The sequence below is a fragment of the Haematobia irritans genome, chromosome 3, assembly GCF_050003625.1.
Source record: "Haematobia irritans isolate KBUSLIRL chromosome 3, ASM5000362v1, whole genome shotgun sequence".
Taxonomy (NCBI): Eukaryota; Metazoa; Arthropoda; class Insecta; order Diptera; family Muscidae; genus Haematobia; species Haematobia irritans.
In genome coordinates this window covers 101302528-101322785 of record NC_134399.1, presented here as the reverse complement: position 1 = coordinate 101322785, position 20258 = coordinate 101302528, and the positions used below count along the sequence as shown (strand labels likewise).

The 20258-nt window shown below is 32.3% G+C and overlaps 1 protein-coding gene across 4 annotated transcripts in view; it reads left to right on the top strand.

Moving 5' to 3' along the window:
• LOC142229390 (uncharacterized) overlaps positions 1–20258 on the top strand; it is a 41301-nt gene that overhangs the window by 2110 nt on the left and 18933 nt on the right. For all 4 annotated transcript variants that reach the window (XM_075299944.1, XM_075299943.1, XM_075299942.1 and 1 more), the window contains exons 2-3: positions 14464–14526; positions 14707–14835. In XM_075299944.1, coding sequence (XP_075156059.1) covers positions 14464–14526; positions 14707–14835 — 192 coding nt within the window. The remainder of the gene's footprint in view (positions 1–14463; positions 14527–14706; positions 14836–20258) is intronic.

The window sequence follows — 20258 nt, the reverse complement described above, 5'->3', positions numbered from 1 at the left end:
TTGTAGAAAAAAATTTTGTATTTATGCATCGAAATGAACTACCAAGGCACAACTTCTAAAGCAATGCAAAGGATCCAAAAATAGAGTACTTTAGTTGTATGACATCCCCATGTAAAATTCATTGGAGATGAACCAAGTTTGCAGTACTTTCGGATTGAAAATTGGGGATCCAAACTACTTTTTTTTTGCTGGGAAGTTATCGTTGGTCGTACTTGGATTCTTTCGATCTTCTCTTAATGATTTTAGATATAGTGCCACTGAAAACCAAAATGCTCGGTTCCAAAGATTCCAAGCCAAATAAGCGGACAATTGAAATAAAGATACCTTTAAGACATGTTGGCTTAGTATTGAAAGCGAAGTTTTTTCCTTAATCAAAAGTCAATAATTTTTCCATCGAATGTGTTGTGTCCTTAGATTGATTTTAAAACGCGTATCTTTAAATAAGAAATGTAAGAACTTTCAGAGGCCTGATATGACCTTATATGGCCCAAAGATCAGATTTTTACCACGATATGCTTTAAATTTTGCACAAGATTCAGATGTAACTTCCCTATATAGCTTTCGTCCTATTTACACTCTCATGCACTGAAAAACAAGTAAGTAAAGTCTAAAGTCGGGCGGGGCCGACTATATTATACCCTTCACCCCTATATAGGGCAAAATTTGTGTTACCATCTCAACTACTTCACATTTGTTGGAAGCTATATAAAGGAGACAATTTTTTTACTTCTACAAAATCTCTAGCATTAAAATTTAAATCGGCTTACGCTATCCAGTTAATTGGAGGAAATTTCCATTGAAAATGGGTCTAAAATGTCTAACAGTCTACCACATTTACGATTTTGACTAAATTTGACATGTATAGTTAGAATAATAATTCTGCTATCTATGCGAAATTTCACGTAAATGGGAGTATAACTTTGGCCCCCCTGGTCATATGAGTGCAAATCGGACGGAAGATATATATGGGAGCCACATCTAAATCTGAACCGATTTCAACCAAATTTGGCACAATTACCGATACTACTAAACGTACTCCTTGTGCGAAATTTGAAGCAAATCACGGCAAAACCCTGGATCTTGAGGCCATATAAGTTCAAATCGGACGAAAGATATATATGGGAGCTATATCTAAATCTGAATCGATTTTGACCATATTTGGCACATACAATAGTATCGTTAAAAGTACCGCTTGTGCAAAATTTGAAGTAAGTCAGGGCAAAACTCTGGCTTTTGAGACCATATAAGTCCAAATCGGGCGAAATATATATATGTGAGCTAAATCTAAATTTGAACCGATTTCAATCAAATTTACCAAGCATTGGTAGAATGTCAATTCTACCCTCTGTGCAAAATTTCACGAAGATCGGTGGTAAACTTTGACCTCTGTGGTCATATGAGTCTAAATCGGACGAAAGATATATATGGGAGCTATATCTAAATCTGAACCGATTTGGCTGATATTTTCCAAGATTTTCGAGATTCATAAAATATTTGGATGTACGGTATTTCAAGAAAATCGGTTGATAAACACGCTAACTATGACCAAATCGGGGATAAATATATATGGCAGCTATATCTAAATTTGAACCGATTTTTTCCAAGACCAATAGCGGTTGTCTCTGTCCCAAGAAAAGGCCCTATGCCAAATTTGAGGACGATCGGACTTAAATTGTGAGCTGTACTTTGTGCACAAAATTACATATACAGACAGACGGACGGACAGACAGACAGCCAGACAGACAGACAGAGAGACAGACGGACATCGCTAAATCGACTCAGAATTTAATTCTAAGCCGATCGGTATACTAAAAGATGGGTCTATGACCACTATTTCTTGGCGTTACATACAAATGCACAAACTTATTATACCCTGTACCACAGTAGTGGTGAAGGGTATAATTATTGTCGTGAGATCAAAGATTTCATGTCCTTAAAATGACATACGAATGCGAATTAAGCTTCCCAGCACAAAAATTTGGATATTATTCTAAAGGCTCAACTTTAAAAACACACCAAACATGTCCTCCCAAAGAAGTCCTTTATTTGAACTACACAGGAAGTTCTTTTAATTCAATTTTTTATAACTCGCTTTTTTCATATTTTTAATGAGTAATTTTAACTTTTTTTGTCTCACATAGGTTAAAAACAGAGTAAGAATTAGCAAAATGGTAACAATTATTAAAATGTTGTCGAATAAAATGCCATATCCAAATTCTAAAAATTATTTAATCGTCAAAATATCACAAAATTTCTTAATTCACATCCAAAACATTGGATTCGCCTCACACCTTAAGAAGTGATGGAAATTCAGTGCAACGGCTGTTGAAACGGTGAACATCCGTCCTATGACAAGCCCATGTTAAATTCACCGCTTCTGCGCCAATTTTGCAGGACTTCCGGATCCAAAAAGAACATGTCCACTACTTTTTTGGCGACGCTTTTTTTGCTGGGTTAGAATAGAAGACGCATTTCTCTAATATAAAGCTTTTTTCTTTGCCCAAAAGTTGATCAATGAAGTTGTTTTGTCCTTGAGGTGAAAGAGGTTTCGTTTGATAGAGGTCAACTTGGCTTTAATAATTCTGAAAAAATCATTGAAATCGTCGATAACCCAGCAAAAAAATTGGAAGTTCTTCTAAAGGCACAACTTTAAAAACACTTTCAAAAATGTCCTTCCTAAGATGCTCTTTATTTTAACTGCACAAGGAGTTCATTTGAGTAAATTTTTGTATAACTCGTCTTTTCATATTTTTAAAGGGAAATTTAAAATGTTATCGTTTCAAATAGGTTAAAAACGGATTAAGAATTAATAAAATAGTGCAAATTATTTAAATTTTTCCGAAAAAAATAAATCCTTTTTAGAAAAATTGCGATTTTTGAAAATATTTAATGTAAAACGATCCAGACAAGCGTTATAATGCATTGAAAATCATAAAAAAATTTAAAAATTATTTATTCGTCAAAATATCACAAAATTTCTTAATTCACATCCAAAACATTGGATTCGCTTCACACCTTAAGAAGTGATGCAAATTAAGTGCAACAGCTGTTGAAATGGTGGACATCCGTCCTAAGACAAGCCCATGTTAAATTCATCGCTTCTGCGTCAATTTTGCATCACTTCCGCATCCAAAAAGAACATTTTCACTGGTGAAGCTTTTTTTAGCTGGGAAGTTACACCGACGAAAAAGTCTGCACCGAAAGAATCTCTTCGTAAAAAGAACAAAAACTTTCATTAAAAGTACGAAATTTGTCATTGTTTTACAACCAAAGAAACTTTTCATTAAAAGTACGAAATATTTCGAATATATTTACGAGGATAAGTTCTTCCAAATTTATCGTAGTATGTAAGAAAAAAATTCGTACTTTTTATGAAAAAAGTTTGTACTTTTTATGAAAAAAGTTCGTACTTTTTATGGAACAATTTCGTTCTTTTTATGAAAATGTTACGTACATTTTTTGAAAAATTTCGTACTTTTTTTAGACAAATGTTCGAACTTTTAGAAAAAAAATATAGTTCAAAGTGCATTTGGTTGTAGTAACAAGTTTGAAAAATATCATCACTACTTTACATCTTAAGGTTTTGAATAATTTTTAATTTTATTGCTTTACTTTTATTCATAGCATGCTATCACCCAAATGAGAGTAGCATAGCCATGCATAAAAAATTTAATAGAGGAATACACTCAAGCACATTTTCAAAGACAATTTTATGTCGCGAACGGAAATTTTACAACTTAAATTAAATTTCTTCGTTATTTCAAAGAAAATGCTTCGTACTTTTTATGAAGAAATTTTAACGCATATTCATAAATTCGAAAAAACTTATTCACAAAAGTCATGAAATTTGATGAAAGTTTCGTTAAAAGTACGAACTTTTTACGAAGAAAAGTTAATGTAGAATATTTCGTAGACGATTCGTATAAAATGAATGAAAAATTCGATGTTTTAATGAAGAATTCAGGAAGAATAGTTAATGAAATATTCTTCGTAAAATTAACGAAGATAATTGTTTCGGTGTGATTTTGAAATGTTTGGGTTTAACAATTATATGTTTGGCACTCAAATTTTTAGAGATGTTCTATTTTCCAAAATATGTACTCCACTTTTAGTAGTGTAAATATTTATCGAAGCGGCCACGTAAATGTGATTTGAAAACATAATATGTGTATAATTCATTACACCCTAATATGTATGTAATATGTTTTCAAATCTAAATGTATATCTTTGTAAAAAACGCATTTGTCAATGTGTTTGGTTTGGTATGTTTTTGATATACAATGACCCTCCATCTGCTATGGATGCTTAGAGTGAAAAGAAAATCTGTTTTCTAATCATTAAATTGCTCATAGGGATTTGAATCTATAAAAAAAAAAACAAATATTAAAAAAATTTTATCAGTTTTCCGAATGTGTCATGACTAATATAGTCATCGCAAGGCTACTTGATATCATATGATGGGGGGAAAACTAAGAGACTTTGCACCAAACCACCTATCCTATTAAAAATTGGATTATATTTAAATTTACCTTGACCGTTTAAAGGCACAAAGAACAAACAATTAATTTAAGGAAAATAAAACATGAATGACGTTCAACATATCTTTAACATTGGCATCATATACACTCCAAAATTAAATGACACTGAATGCGGCCATGTCGATTTATATACACGGTTGCCACATTTGGTAGAATTCTACCAACAATGATAGATTTTTTACTGTTTGGTAGAGTGGAAGAATTTTTGACGTTTTGCAAAATCTTCCTCTCCAACTAAGGATTAAGTTTTTTTATTAATTACCACTTTATACATAGAAATAATATTTTCACAAATAGAAATAAAATTAAAAAAAAACTGACAAAATTTTTTATAGAAATAATATTTTGACACAAATTTCTATAAGAACAAAATTTTGATAAATTTTTCAATAGAAACAAAATTTTGGCACATTTTTCTATAGAAATAAAATTTTGACAAAATTTTCTATAGAAACAAAATATTGACAAAATTTTCTATAGAAACAAAATTTTGGCAAAATTTTCTAAAGAAATAAAATTTGACAAAATTTTCTATAGAAATAAAATTTTGACCACATTTGCTATACAAATAAAATTTTGACAAAATTTTCTATAGAAACAAAATTTTCTAAAGAAATAAAATTTGACAAAATTTTATATAGAAATAAAATTTTGACCACATTTTCTATACAAATAAAATTTTGACAAATTTTTTCTATAGAAAGAAAATTTTGGCAAATTTTTCTATAGAAATAAAATTTTGACAAAATGTTCTCTAGAAATAAAATTTTGACAAAATTTTCTATAGAAATTAAATTTAGACAAAAATTGCTATAGAAAAAAAAATTTTGACAAAAATTTCTATAGAAATAAAATTTTGACAACATTTTCTATATAAATAAAATTTTTGGCAAAATTTACTATAGAAATAAAATTTTGACAAAATGTTCTATAGAAATAAAATTTTGACAAAATTTTCTATAGAAATAATATTTTGACAACATTTTTTGTAGAAATAAAATGTTGATAAATATTTTCATAGAAATAAAATTTTGACAAAATTTTCTATAGAAATAAAATTTTAACAAAATTTTCTATAGAAATAAAGTTTTGACAAAATTTTCTATAGAAATAAAATCTTGACAAAATTTTCTATAGAAATAAAATTGTGACCAAATTTTCTATAGAAATAAAATTTTGACAAAATTTTCTATAGAAATAAAATTTTAACAAAATTTTCTATAGAAATAAAGTTTTGACAAAATTTTCTATAGAAATAAAATCTTGACAAAATTTTCTATAGAAATAAAATTTTGACCAAATTTTCTATAGAAATAAAATTTTGACAAAATTTTCTATAGAAATAAAATTTTGACAAAATTTCCTTAGAAATAACATTTTGACAAAATTTTCTACATAAATAAAATTTTGACAAAAGTTTCTATAGAAATAAAATTTTGACAAAATTTTCTATAGAAATTAAATTTAGACAAAATTTTGTATAAAAATAAAATTTTGACAAAATTTTCTATAGAAATAAAATTTTTACAAAATTTTCTATAGAAATAAAATTTTGACACAATTTTTTATAGAAATAAAAATTTAACAAAATATTCTATAGAAAATATATTTGCTAAAATCGGAAGAACATATATATGGGGATTTTATCTAATTTTGAGCTAATTTTGATAAAATTTGGCACACATGGCTAAAATTTTAATTGAACTCTCAGTGCAAAACTTCAAAATTTTCGAAATGAAACTTTCGCTTCGTGGTCATATGAATCTAAATCGGGCGAAATATATATATGGGAGTTATATCTAAACCGATTTTGACCAAATTTAGCATGTGTATGCTAGTCTTACTCTCTGTGCAACACTTTAAGTAAATCGAAGTGAAAGTTTGACCTCTGGGGCCATATAAGTGCGTATCGGACGAAAAATAAATATATGGCAGCTACATTTAAATCTGGAGCAATTTCAACTAAATTTGGCATGCATAGTAAAAATGTTATTTCCATTCCCTGTGCACAATTTTAAGTAAATCGGAGGGAAATTTTGATCTACGATGGTCATATGACTGTAAATTGAATGACGGATATATATGGGAGCTATATCTAAATCTGAACCGATTTCAACCAAATTCGGTGTACATGTTTATAATGTTAATTATATTTCCTGTGCAAAATTTCACGTAAATCGGAACAAAATATTGGCCTCTGGGGCCCTAGGAGTGTAAATCGGGCGATAGCTATATAAATATGAGAGCTATATCTAAATCTGAACCGATTTCAACCAAATTCGTTGTGCATATTTACAGTGCTAATTTTTACTCCCTGTGCAAAATTGCACGTAAATCGGAACAAAATATTGGCCTCAGGGGCCATAGGAGTGTAAATCGGGCGAAAGCTATATATGGAAGCTATATCTAAATCTGAACCCATTTCAACCAAATTCGGTGTGCAAATTTATAATGTTAAATCTACTCCCTATACACAATTTCACGTAAATCGGAACAAAATATTGGCCTGCTATATATGAGAGCTATATCTAAATCTGAACCGATTTCAACCAAATTCGGTGTGTATATTTATAATGTTAATTCTACTCACTGTACAAAATTTTCGTAAATCGGAAAAAAAATATTGGCCAAAGCGGCATAGGGGTGTAAATTGGGCGAAAGCCCTATATGGGAGCTATATCTGAATCTGAAACGATTTAACTGATATTCAGCAAAATTTACGAGGCTCACAAAATATTCGATTACACGAAATTGGAAGAATATCGGTTGATAAATACATCATTTATGACCAGATCGGTTCTAAATATATATGGCAGCTATATCTAAATCTGAACCGATTTTTACAAATCAAATAGGGATCGTCTTTGAGTCGAAAAAGAGCCCTATGGCAAATTTGAAGACGATCGGATTAAACTGCGAGCTGGACTTTGCACACAAAAATACATCAACAGACAGACAGACAGACGGACATCGCTAAATCGACTCAGAATTTAATTCTAAGCCCATCGGTATACTAAAAGATGGATCTATGACTACTCCTTCTCGGCGTTACATACAAATGCACAAACTTATTATACCCTGTACCACAGTAGTGGTGAATGGTATAATAATCGCTTCTAGTTTGACAGATATATCTGAAGAGAATAAATACTATACTGTAGTCGGCTCAGTTAAACTTCGGATCAACTTTTTATTGTGACTAATATCTGATTTTAACAATAACTATAGTAACATATTTAATTATTTGATAATTGATTTGTTTTTGTGAAAACGACTTTGGAAAGCATGTTTATTTAATATTTCTAGCATTACGTTTTTTGGAGGGTTTTTCCTCTTTTTTCTTAGTTAAGTAATCCAGCCATTTTGACCAATATTAATGGGCCATAAACATTCATTACCACTATAAGTGTTTTTTTTTGTTTTTTTTTTTTTAATGAAAGCAAGAACTAAGAAAGAAAGCGAAAGTTCGAAAGAAATAGAGAAACAACCATTTTTTCTGCATTGCCACAAGAAATAATTTGGCCATTCTGCCAAAATGGGGTAACATACACTTGAATTTTGTTGTTTTTGGCCAAGGTACAAACTAAATCTAATACCCAACATCATTATTATCATCTGTAGCAGCAGCATCCCACGGATATAAAAAACTATTGTTATTCTAATAACAAAAGCAACAGCGACGACAATGTTCTAGTCGCTTTTTCTATTCTTTTGTATTTTGTTTTGGCCAAATTATACTAAATATTACTTGTTGGTGTGTTTGTGATATCGTCGTCATTGTCTAGTATAAATAGTGCTTATGTCATGGTTAAGGCAAAAATATTAACATTATTATCGATGCGAGACGTTAAATATTCAATAATATTTTTTGTCTTCGATGACCACAGACCCTTAGAAGGCCAAAGAGATGATAAAGTCTCCATTGTTAAAAGTGCAAATAAGTTTATGACAACAGCTGTTTAATAGTCTTAGAATAATATGACCATATTATTCAGATAGTAGACGAGAGTTAGTGGGAGAGAAGCTGAGAGGGGTTGAAGAAATGCGGATTATTGAAACTAACCTAAAGTTAGACCAGACCGAATACATGTATTCTACACCATGGATTGCGTACAAAATTCTACCAAAGACTGTCATCTATAGTCTGTGATAATAGTTGCCATTGATAATATTTGCCGATGGTTAACATAGACTTCTAGCTTGTAAGTTAGTCCATATGTACACTGATAAAATATTGACCTAATATGAAAGATTATGCTACCTAAATTTTAGGACTCGTAACTTATATTGTCTAAAGACAAATTTCTAAAAAATATGAAACTTTAATTACAAGAGTGTTTATAAACGTTGCTTTAAAAATTTTCTTCTTTAATTTTAGGATACGTAATTTTGAAATTCGCATCCCTTCATTAAAGCCATGTATCTTTGAAGCAAAGCAAACTTAAGTAAAGAAAAACATTTTTGATTTAAAGAAACAATCTTTCAATTATCTGAGATATTGAATTTTAGAATTAAATTTATTATTTATTACACGCAAAGAAAAAAAACGTTTGGAAAACGTGTACCGAAAACGTTTTTCTTTTGTTAGAGTTTTTTGAATTGCTTCGAAAATTTTAAACTTTTATCACCAAAAAAAAAAAATCATTTGTTACAAAATTTTTATTTTTTCAATAAAAAAAGTTATATTTGAAACAACAATACAGTCCATTTCGTTTATATCAAACACTGTTCTTTTCTGACTTTAGGTCTTTAATAAGACACATTTTACAGTTCAAAATTTAATATTGTACAATGTAATGTTGAACATTTTTTCGGAATCTTCCGAACATATTCCAGATATATGTAAAAAAACAAAAAAAAAAAAGCTTTGGTCAAAGCAGGGATCGAACCCACGACCTTTGGCATGCAAGTCGGACGTAGCAACCACTGCTCCACGGTGCCAAACTAAATGTTTGTTTCTGTTAAATAAACTTTGTTTATTCGGTTCGTGGGCTCCGCAAGCTATGCTATATAAATATAACTTATATGGATATTTATCTATTGATGACCATAACAGGTTCGATTCTCCATCCAGGCGAAAGGTAAAAAAAATTTTGAAAATTTATAAAATCGTATAATTTCTTCTACGTTGTTGGTATTACAGGAAAAGGTGTTAAGAACTAAAAAACCTCGTGGATGTGAGAAAGATGTGAGAGAAAATGCAATTAGCAAGAAAACAACGTTTTTTTATACCCACCACCATAGGATGGGGGGTATATTAACTTTGTCATTCCGTTTGTAACACATCGAAATATTGCTCTAAGACCCCATAAAGTATATATATTCTGGGTTGTGGTGAAATTCTGAGTCGATCTGAGCATGTCCGTCCGTCCGTCCGTCCGTCTGTTGAAATCACGCTAACTTCCGAACGAAACAAGCTATCGACTTGAAACTTGGCACAAGTAGTTGTTATTGCTGTAGGTCGGATGGTATTGCAAATGGGCCATGTCGGTCCACTTTTACGTATAGCCCCCATATAAACGGACCCCAAAATTTGGCTTGCGAGGCCTCTAATAGAAGGAAATTTCATCCGATCCGGCTGAAATTTGGTACATGGTGGCAGTATATGGTCTCTTACAACCATGCAAAAATTGGTCGAAATTGGTCCATAATTATATATAGCCCCCATATAAACCGATCCCCCGATTTGGCTTGCGAGGCCTCTAAGAGAAGCAAATTTCATCCGATCCGACTGAAATTTGGTACATGGTGTTAGTATATGGTCTCTAACAACCATGCAAAAATTGGTCCACATCGGTTCTTAATTATATATAGCCCCCATATAAACCGATCACCACATTTGACCTCCGGAACCTCTTGGAAGACCAAAATTCATATGATTCAGTTGAAATTTGGTACGTGGTGTTAATATATGGCCTCAAACTCCCATGCAAAAATTGGTCGATATCGGTCCATAATTATATATAGGCCCCATATAAACCGATCCCCAGATTTGACCTCCAGAGCCCCTTGGAAGAGCAAAATTCTTCCCATTCGGTTGGAATTTGGTACGTGATGTTAGTATATGGTATCCAACAACCATGCAGGAATTGGTTCCTATCAGTCCATAATTATATATAGCTCCCATATAAACCGATCCCCAGATTTGACCTCCGGTGCCTTTTGGAGAAGCAAAATTCATCCGTTCTGCTTGAAATTTGGTACATTGTGCTAGTATATGGTCGTTAACAACCATGCCTAACTAGGTCCATATCGGTTATATATGGTCCTCAGATAAATCGATCCCCAATCACACAAAAATTGGTCCATATCAAGTTCATAATTGTATATAGCCCCCATATAAGCGACCCCCATATTTCAATTCTGGCTCTCTACGTACAAAAAGTCCATATCGATTCGTAATTATTTATAGACAACTATACATAACTTTTTTGTCTAATATATACCATGTATGGACTAAATCACAATTTAGAAAACGATGTTAAGAAGTTTTAAGATACCACAACCCAAGTAATTCTATTGTGGATGACAATCTTTCGTAGAAGTTTCTACGCAATGGTGGTGGGTACATAAGATTCGGCCTGGCCGAACTTGCGGCCGTGTATACTTGTTTTTTTTTTTTTTGAGTTAGTGTTTATGAATTTTTTTACATCCTGGAAAAGAATAAACGTTTATCACAAAAAGTATATACTTTTCTTCGAAATACACTTCCTTACAGCGAAAAGCAAATAAGAAACGAACTCTGTTTGTCTAAAATTTCGTTTGGGAGGAAAGAATTATTTTTTTTTTTTCGTGCATAAACATCTCTTGTAAGTGCAAGAAAATGATGAAATAACGCCTTGATTTGAAATCTAAAATCTGTGAATTTTCATCCCAATTATTTAAATGACTACGAGAAGTAAAATCTGGAAATTTTGCATTCAATTTCAAGCAAATTTCATGATCAGTGCGCCTTCTATACCCTCAATAAGTGAAATCGGTCTATATGGAGGCCTTACCAAATGGACCGATAAAACTAAATCATATACACTTTATTATGGGTCTAACATACCAGTATATTTTCTATTTGTGACAAATCGGATAAAAACTACAATTTCTAGAAACCCTAGGAGTTAAATCGGGAGTTCGGTGTAATGGGGGCTATACCAAAACATGGAAGGATACACACAGTATTCAGCACATTTAATTGTAGTTCTAGAATCTAGACCCCAAATCGGAGGGCCGGTTTATAAGGGGGATATATCAAAAACTGTACCGATAGTCAATATATTCGACACACCCCTTTATGGTCCTAGAATACCTCTAGATTTCCAATTTCAGGCAAATTGGGTAAAAACTGCGGATTATAGAAGCCCAAGAAGTAAAATCGGGAGATCGGTCTATGTGGGGGCTATATCAAAATATGGTCCGATAATCACCATTTTCGGCACATATCTTTATTTTCCTAGAATATCTCTAGATATCCAATTTTAGGCAAATTGGGTAAAAACTACGGATTCTAGAAGCCCAACAAAAAAAATGGGAGATCGTCCTGGAATATGGTCCTAGAATACCACTAGATTTAAAATTTCAGGTAAATTGGAATAAAACTACGAATTATAGAAGCCCAAGAAGTAAAATCGGGAAATCGGTCTATATGGGGGATATATCAAAACCTGGACCGATGCACCCCATTTTCAGCACACCTCTTTATGGTCCTAGAATACCTCTAGATTTGCAATTTCTGGCAAATCGGATAGAAAATACACTTTGTAGACGCTCAAGAAGCAAAATCGGGAAATCGGTCCATATGGGGGCTATACCAAAATATGGACCGATAGGCACCATTTTCGGTACACATTTTTTGGTATTGCAAATGGGCCATATCGGTCCACTTTTGCGTATAGCCCCCATATAAACGGACCCTCAGGTTTGGCTTGCGGAGCCTCTAAGAGAAGCATATTTCATCCGATCCGGCTGAAATTTGGTACGTGGTGTTAGTATATGGTCTCTAACAACCATGCAAAATTTGGTCCACATCGGTCCATAATTATATATAGCCCCCATATAAACAGATCCCCAGATTTGGCTTGCGGAGCCTCAAAGAGAAGCAAATTTCATCCGATCCGGCTGAAATTTGGTAAATGGTCTTGGTATATGGTCTCTAACAACCATGCAAAAATTGGTCCACATCGGTTCATAATTATATATAGTCCCCATATAAACCGATCGCCAAATTTGTCTTGCGGAGCGTCAAAGAGAAGCAAATTTTCTCTGATCCGGCTGAAATTTGGTACATGGTATTGGTATATGGTCTCTAATAGAGGTGTGCACGTGACTCGAAATTGTTGTGACTCACGAAAATTGTCGTGATTCGTGCGTGAGTCACGCTCATGACAACAGTGTGAGTGTTATAAACAAACCAAAATGTCGTGCGTGAGCGTGAGTCACGAAAATAATATCTTCGTGAGTGTGCGTGAGTAACGAATTACACTCACGAAAATATTCCTGCTCACCAAAAGAAAACCCTTAAGAGTTAAATGCAATTACAATTTTAGTGACACCTGGGATGTTAAGAGTTTAATAACACTCTCTATTTTAATAATGCTCATGTTTTCAGACACTTCGGTAAGGTAAATTAACCATAAAATTATTCGTGAGTCACGATATTTTTCGTGAGTCACGACGTTTTCGTGCGTGAGTGTGCGTGAGTACAAATTTTGTTTTCGTGAGTGTGCGTGAGTCCTACCAAAAAATATCGTGCGTGAGTATGATTTTTCAGTCGTGAGTGTGCGTGAGCGTGAGTAAACTATTACTCACGTGCACACCCCTAGTCTCTAACAACCATGCTAAAATTGGTCCACATCGGTCCATAATTATATATAGCCACAATATAAACCGATCCCCAGATTTGGCTTGCGGAGCTTCTAAGAGCAGCAAATTTCATCCGATCCGGTTGAAATTTGGAACATGGTGTTAATATATGGTCTCTAACAACTAATATAGCCCCCATATAAACCGTTCTCCAGATTTGACCTCCGGAGCGTCTTGGTGGAGAAAAATTCATCCGATCCGGTTCAAATTTGGAACGTGGTGTTAGTAGGCCGCTAACAACCATACCAAAATTGGTCTGTATCGGTCTATAGTTAAATATAGTCGATCCCCAACCACACAAAAATTGGTTCATATGGGTTCATAATCATGGCTGCCAGTCGAATCTAACTGCCAAAAATAATCTACCAAAATTTTATTTCTATTAAAAATTTTGTCAAAATTTTATTTCTATTAAAAATTTTGTCAAAATTTTATTTCTATAGAAAATTTTGTTAAAATTTCATTTCTATAGAACATTTTGTCAAATCTCTATTTCTATAAAAAATGTTGTCAAAATTTTATTTCTATAGAAAATTTTGTCAAAATTTTATTTCTATGGAAAATTTTGTTAAAATTTTAGTTCTACAGAAAAATTTGTTAATTTAATATATACCACGTATGGACTTACTTACAATTTAGAAGACGGAGTTAGGAGGTGTAAGACACCTTGCCATTGGAAAGCGTTACCGCAACCCAAGTAATTCGATTGTGGATGACAGTGTTTAGAAGAAGTTTCTACGCAATCCATGGAGGAGGGTACATAAGCTTCGCCCTGGCCGAACTTACGGCCGTATATACTTGTTTTTTTTTTTTGAGTGTGTTAAGACAAAATCTTTGGAACCGTGCATGTTTTTTTTCAGTGTAGTAATCCTTTATGAATCTCTATTTCTGGAATTTTCAGTTACAACCACAACCTTGTTAAACATCCTTACACTATCAACATCAATTTCATATCATTTATGTATAGACTTAAGATTCAATCTCAATCAATGCAATTTACTTTCTAATATCTCTTCCACGTACCCTTCTCATTCATTTTTGTTGTCTTGTATTTTCATCTTTTGACATTTAGATTGAACTGGAAAAACTCAATACTGCAACGGACAATATCAACAAGTACGAAGTGGAACTAGATGTAAGTACACCCATTCTCTGGATATTCCCTGGAATAGCAATTCCATTTCTCTGATGGCAATCTAACGACATAGAGAAAATTTAATTTATCCGAAAAACGATGAAGGAGGCGAAAAAAATCTATGCTAAATAATTTCATTTCTTTGCATGACTACGCCGACAACGACGATGGCATAAACAGGAGGCAAAATGTGAATTTAAACGAATTTTGGCTGAAAGTGTGGTGAGGATAAAACAATCTGCGCACAAATTAGGTAATTCTATAGAAGCGGCAAAGCCTTACTATGAATCCCGTATATATGCCGCTCAGGTAAGTGAAAATACCGACATAGAATATGGTAAGGTGTATGGAGGTAATTTTATGTGGTTAACCCCTTATATAATCTAATATACAGTAAGTGTTTAAAGAGAGTATGGGTTTAAAAAGAGAAAGCGGGTAATCGATGGTGGTTACAAAAATATACACCCAAAGAAAAATATACTTTCCTCCGGAACGATATTTTGGATAAACAAAATTCTCTTTTGTTATAAAATATATTCTTTACACTCAAAAAAAAAGTGAACTCTCTATTTCACTAAAGCCAATTTAACATTGTTTTAATTCATGGAATTATAATATATATAGAGAAAGTTTCGTTTACTCTAATAATTGTTTGCGTACGTTAGTTAAATGAACTAAAAAACGGGAAAAAATTATACACAAATGAAGTAAAAAGTTTTACTAAATTCGAACTTCTCACCAAATAGTTCATTATTTCTTTAAATTTGCAAATTTTACTACAAATTCGTCCATCATGAACTTCGTATTTCACTAAAGACATTCTTGCAATTTTGAACTCCAATTTTTTCTTTCAAACTACAAAATTTTCTTTAACAAGTGGAAAAAAATAATTATATCTAATAAATTTTCTTGAATTTGTCGAAAAATATTTACTTATTTTTGTGATATCGGCGTGATGTCAGCGTTTGTAATACTGTTTAGTTAAAATTTTCTAAAAATATTAAAAATGTTCTAAAATGAACTAAATGTTTTCTTCCTGGTGGGTTCACTGTTTTTTCAGTGTAAGAGCAAATAAATCGGAATTTATGACAAGCGATGCAACGAATATCGTCAATCTTTTTATACCCTCCACCATAGGATGGGGGGTATATTAACTTTGTCATTCCGTTTGTAACACATCGAAATATTGCTCTAAGACCCCATAAAGTATATATATTCTGGGTCGTGGTGAAATTCTGAGTCGATCTAAGCATGCCCGTCCGTCTGTTGAAATCACGCTAACTTCCGAACGAAACAAGCTATCGATTTGAAACTTAGCACAAATAGTTGTTATTGATGTAGGTCGGATGGTATTGCAAATGGGCCATATCGGACCACTTTTACGTATAGCCCCCATATAAACCGACGCTCAGATTTGGCTTGCGGAGCCTCTTGAAGGAACAAAATTCTTCCGATCCGGTTGAAATTTGGTACATGGTGTTGGTATATGGTCTCTAACAACCACGCAAAAATTAGTCCATATCGGTCCATAATTATATATAGCCCCCATATAAACCGATCCCCAGATTTGGCTTGCGGAGACTCAAAGAGAAGCAAATTTCATCCGATCCGGCTAACATTTGGTACAGGGTTTTGGTATATGGTCCCTAACAACTATGCAAAATTGGTCCATAATTATATATAGCCCCCATATAAACCGATCCGCAGATTTGGCTTGTGGAGCCTCAAAGAGAAGCAAATTTAATCCAATACGGTTGAAATTTGGAACATGGTGTTAGTATATGGTCTCTAACAACCGTGCCAGAATTGGTCCATATCGGTCCATAATTATATCGTTGGCAGAAATGCAAAAGAACGTAACTACAATTTTCATTTTTTTACAGGAGAAGATATAGACCAGAATTGGTCTATATCGGTCCATAATTATATATAGCACCCATTTATATAAACCGTTCTCCAGATTTGACCTGCGGAGCCGCTTGGAGGAACAAAATTCATCCGATCCTGTTCAAATTTGGAACGTGGTATTAGTATATGGCCGCTAACAACCATTCCAAAATTGGTCCATATCGGTCTATAGTTATATATAGCCGATCCCCAATCACACAAAAATTGGTCCATATCCGTTCATAATCATGGTTGCCACTGGAGCCAAAAATAATCTACACTGAAAAAACAGTGAACCCACCAGGAAAGATAACTTTCGATTAATTTTAGAAAATTTGGAACTTTTTTAGAAAATTTTAACTAAACGGTATTACAAGCGCTGGCATCACTCCGATATGGCAAAAATAAGTAAATATTTTTCGACAAATTCAAGAAAATTTATTAGACATAACTAAATTTTTTCAGTAGTTAAAGAAAATTTTATAGTTTTAAGAGAAATCTTGGAGTTCAAAATTGCAAGAATGTCTTTAGTGACATACGAAGTTCACGATGGACACAGTTTTGGTAAAATTTACAAATTTAAAGAAATAATAAACTATTTTGTAAGAAATACGAAATTAGGAAATCTTTATGCTTTATTTGTGTATAACTTTTTCCCGTTTTTTAGTTCATTTAACTAACATACGCAAAAAATTATTTGACTAAAATAAACTTTTTCCAAACATAATGATTCTATGAACTAATATAAAGTTAATATGGCTTTAGTGAAATAGAGAGTTCACTTTTTTTTTGAGTGTACCAAAACTTTTATTTCTATAGAAAATTTTGTCAAAATTGTATTATATAGCAAATTTTGTTAAATTTGGCTTGTCAAAATTTCACTTCTATAGAAAATTTTGTCAAAATTTCATTTCTATAGAAAATTTTGTCAAAATTTCATTTCTATAGAAAATTTTGTCAAACTGAATTATGTACGTATTTAATCGGTCTTTTTATACCCTTCACCACTACTGTGGTACAGGGTATAATAAGTTTGTGCATTTGTATGTAACGCCAAGAAGGAGTAATCATAGACCAACCTTTTAGTATACGGATCGGCTTAGAATTAAATTCTGAGTCGATTTAGCGATGTCCGTCTGTCTGTCTGTTGATGTATTTTTGTGTGCAAAGTACATCTCGCAGTTTTAGTCCGATTGTCCTAAAATTTGATATAGGGTCCTGTTTCGGCTCAAAGACGATCCCTATTGATTTTGGAAAAATCGGTTCAGATTTAGATATAGCTGCCATATATATTTTTCACCGATCTGGTCATAATTGGCGTGTATATCAACCGATCTTCCTAAAATTCCGTACATCCGAATATTTTATGAGTCTCGAAAAACAAAATATCAGCCAAATCGGTTCAGATTTAGATATAGCTCCCATATATAGCTTTCGCCCGATTTACACTCATTTGCCCACAGAGGCCAATTTTTTGCTCCGATTTAGTTGAAATTTTACATAGGGAGTAGAATTAGCATTGTAGCTATGCGTGTCAAATTTGGTTGAAATCGGTTCAGATTTAGATATAGCTTCAATATATAGCTTTCGGCCGATTTACACTCATATGACCAAAGAGGCCAATTTTTTGGTCCGATTTAATTGAAATTTTGCACAGGGAGTAGAATTAGCATTGTAGCTATGCGTGCCAAATTTGGTTGAAATCGGTTCAGATTTAGATATATCTCCCATATATATATTTTTCTGATTTCGACAAAAATGGTCATACTACCAATATTTTCCTTGTTAAATCGCCACTGCTTAGTCGAAAAGTTGTAAAAATGGGTCTAATTTTCCTAAACTTCTAATAGATATATATAGAGCGACAAATCATAAATAAACTTTTGCGAAGTTTTCTTAAAATTGGTTTAGATTTAAACGTTTCCCATATTTTTTACTAACATTGTGTTCCACCCTAGTGCATTAGCCGACTTAAAGTTTGAGTCTATAGATTTTGTAGAAGTCCATCAAATTCTGCCCAGATCGAGTGATATTTAAATGTATGTATTTGAGACAAACCTTTATATATAGCCCCCAACACGTTTAACGGATGTGATATGGTATCGAAAATCTAGATCTACAAAGTGGTGCAGGGTATAATATAGTCTGCCCCGTCCGACTTTAGACTTTCCTTACTTGTTTCTATAGAAAATTTTGTCAAACTGAATTATGTACGTATTTAATCGGTCTTTTTTAATTTAATATATACCACGTATGGATTTACTTATAATTTAGGAGACGGTGTTAGGAGGTTTTAAGATACCTTGCCATCGGCAAGCGTTACTGCAACCCAAGTAATTCGATTGTGGATGGCAGTGTTTAGAAGAAGTTGCTACGCAATCCATGGTGGAGGGTACATAAGCTTCGACCTGGCCGAACTTACGGCCGTATATAATTGTTTCCTCTTTTTTAGTTAATTTAACTAACTTATTCAAACATTGTTAAAGTCATGGAAACTTTCTTAAAATGTTATAATTCCATGAACTAAAGTAGAATTAAATCGGCTTTAGTGAGATATAGGGTTCACTTTTTTTGAGTGTATGACAAACCCATATTAATTTCACCGGCTATTTTACCAATAAAAGGGATAGTCCTCACCTTTTAGGACAAATGAAACAACCAGTTTGAGACCGGTTCATCAAATTGAAGGGATAAGGGAATTTTAATTACAAGAAAGTTTATAATTTTTGCTATATAAGGGATAAGAAAATTTTGATTACAAGAAAGTTTATAATCTATGCTTTAACATTTTTTCATTATATTTAGGACATGAATTTTGGAAATTTCAATCCCTTAAAGTCATATGTCTTTGACCTGAGGAGTATTTTCCTTAAATTAAAGAAAAACCTGTTTGGTTTAAATAAATCGCCTTTAAATTAACTGATATATTGAACCTTTAGATTTATGATAAAACTGCTTTAAATACAGTCCAAGACTTATTTTGAGGATTTAGTATACTAGTTTTAAGTTTTTTTTTTTTTTTATTAAGAAAACATTATTTACTTTGAAGTACACTCAAAAAAAGTTTACTTGGAGCTAAAGATTTTGACATTTTCTTACACTTAAAGTGAACTCTCTGTTTCACTAAAGCCAATTCAACTTTAGTTCATGGAATTATTAAGTTTGAAGAAAGTTTCTTCTACTCTAATTATTTTTTGCGTACATTAGTTAAATTAACTAAAGCCGAGGAAAAAATGTACACAAATGAAGTATAAATATGAACTAAAATCGTGTCTTCCACAAAATAGTTGAATATTTCTTTAAATTTGTAAATTTTGCTACAAATGCGTTCATCATGAACTTCATATGTCATTAAAGTCATTCTTGCAATTTTGAACTCCATTTTTTCCTTCAAACTACAAAATTTTCTTTAACAAGTGAAGAAACTTAATTATGTCTAATAAATTTTCTTGAATTTGTTGAAAAATATTTACTTATTTTTATGACATCGGCGTGATGCCAGCGTTTGTTATACTGGTTAGTTAAAATTTTCTAAAACTATTCAAAATTTTCTAAAATTAACCGAAATTTTTCTTCCTGGTGGGTTCACTGTTATTTCAGTGTAAGGATTTTGATATTGATATCGAGACAAAGATGCGGCTTCTTTACAATAAAGACATTTTTTAACGACCTGTCTGGCTTTAAATGTAGGATCAATAAAATTAAAATTATTTATCAAATTTGTATTCCCTTTCGCGGTATATTCATAAAGCTATTCACGTAAAAAAACAAATCCCAGTTTAAAAATCCCAATTATAACGGATACTTCAAAGTAGAAAATGTTTTCTTAATTAGTAATTGCAACA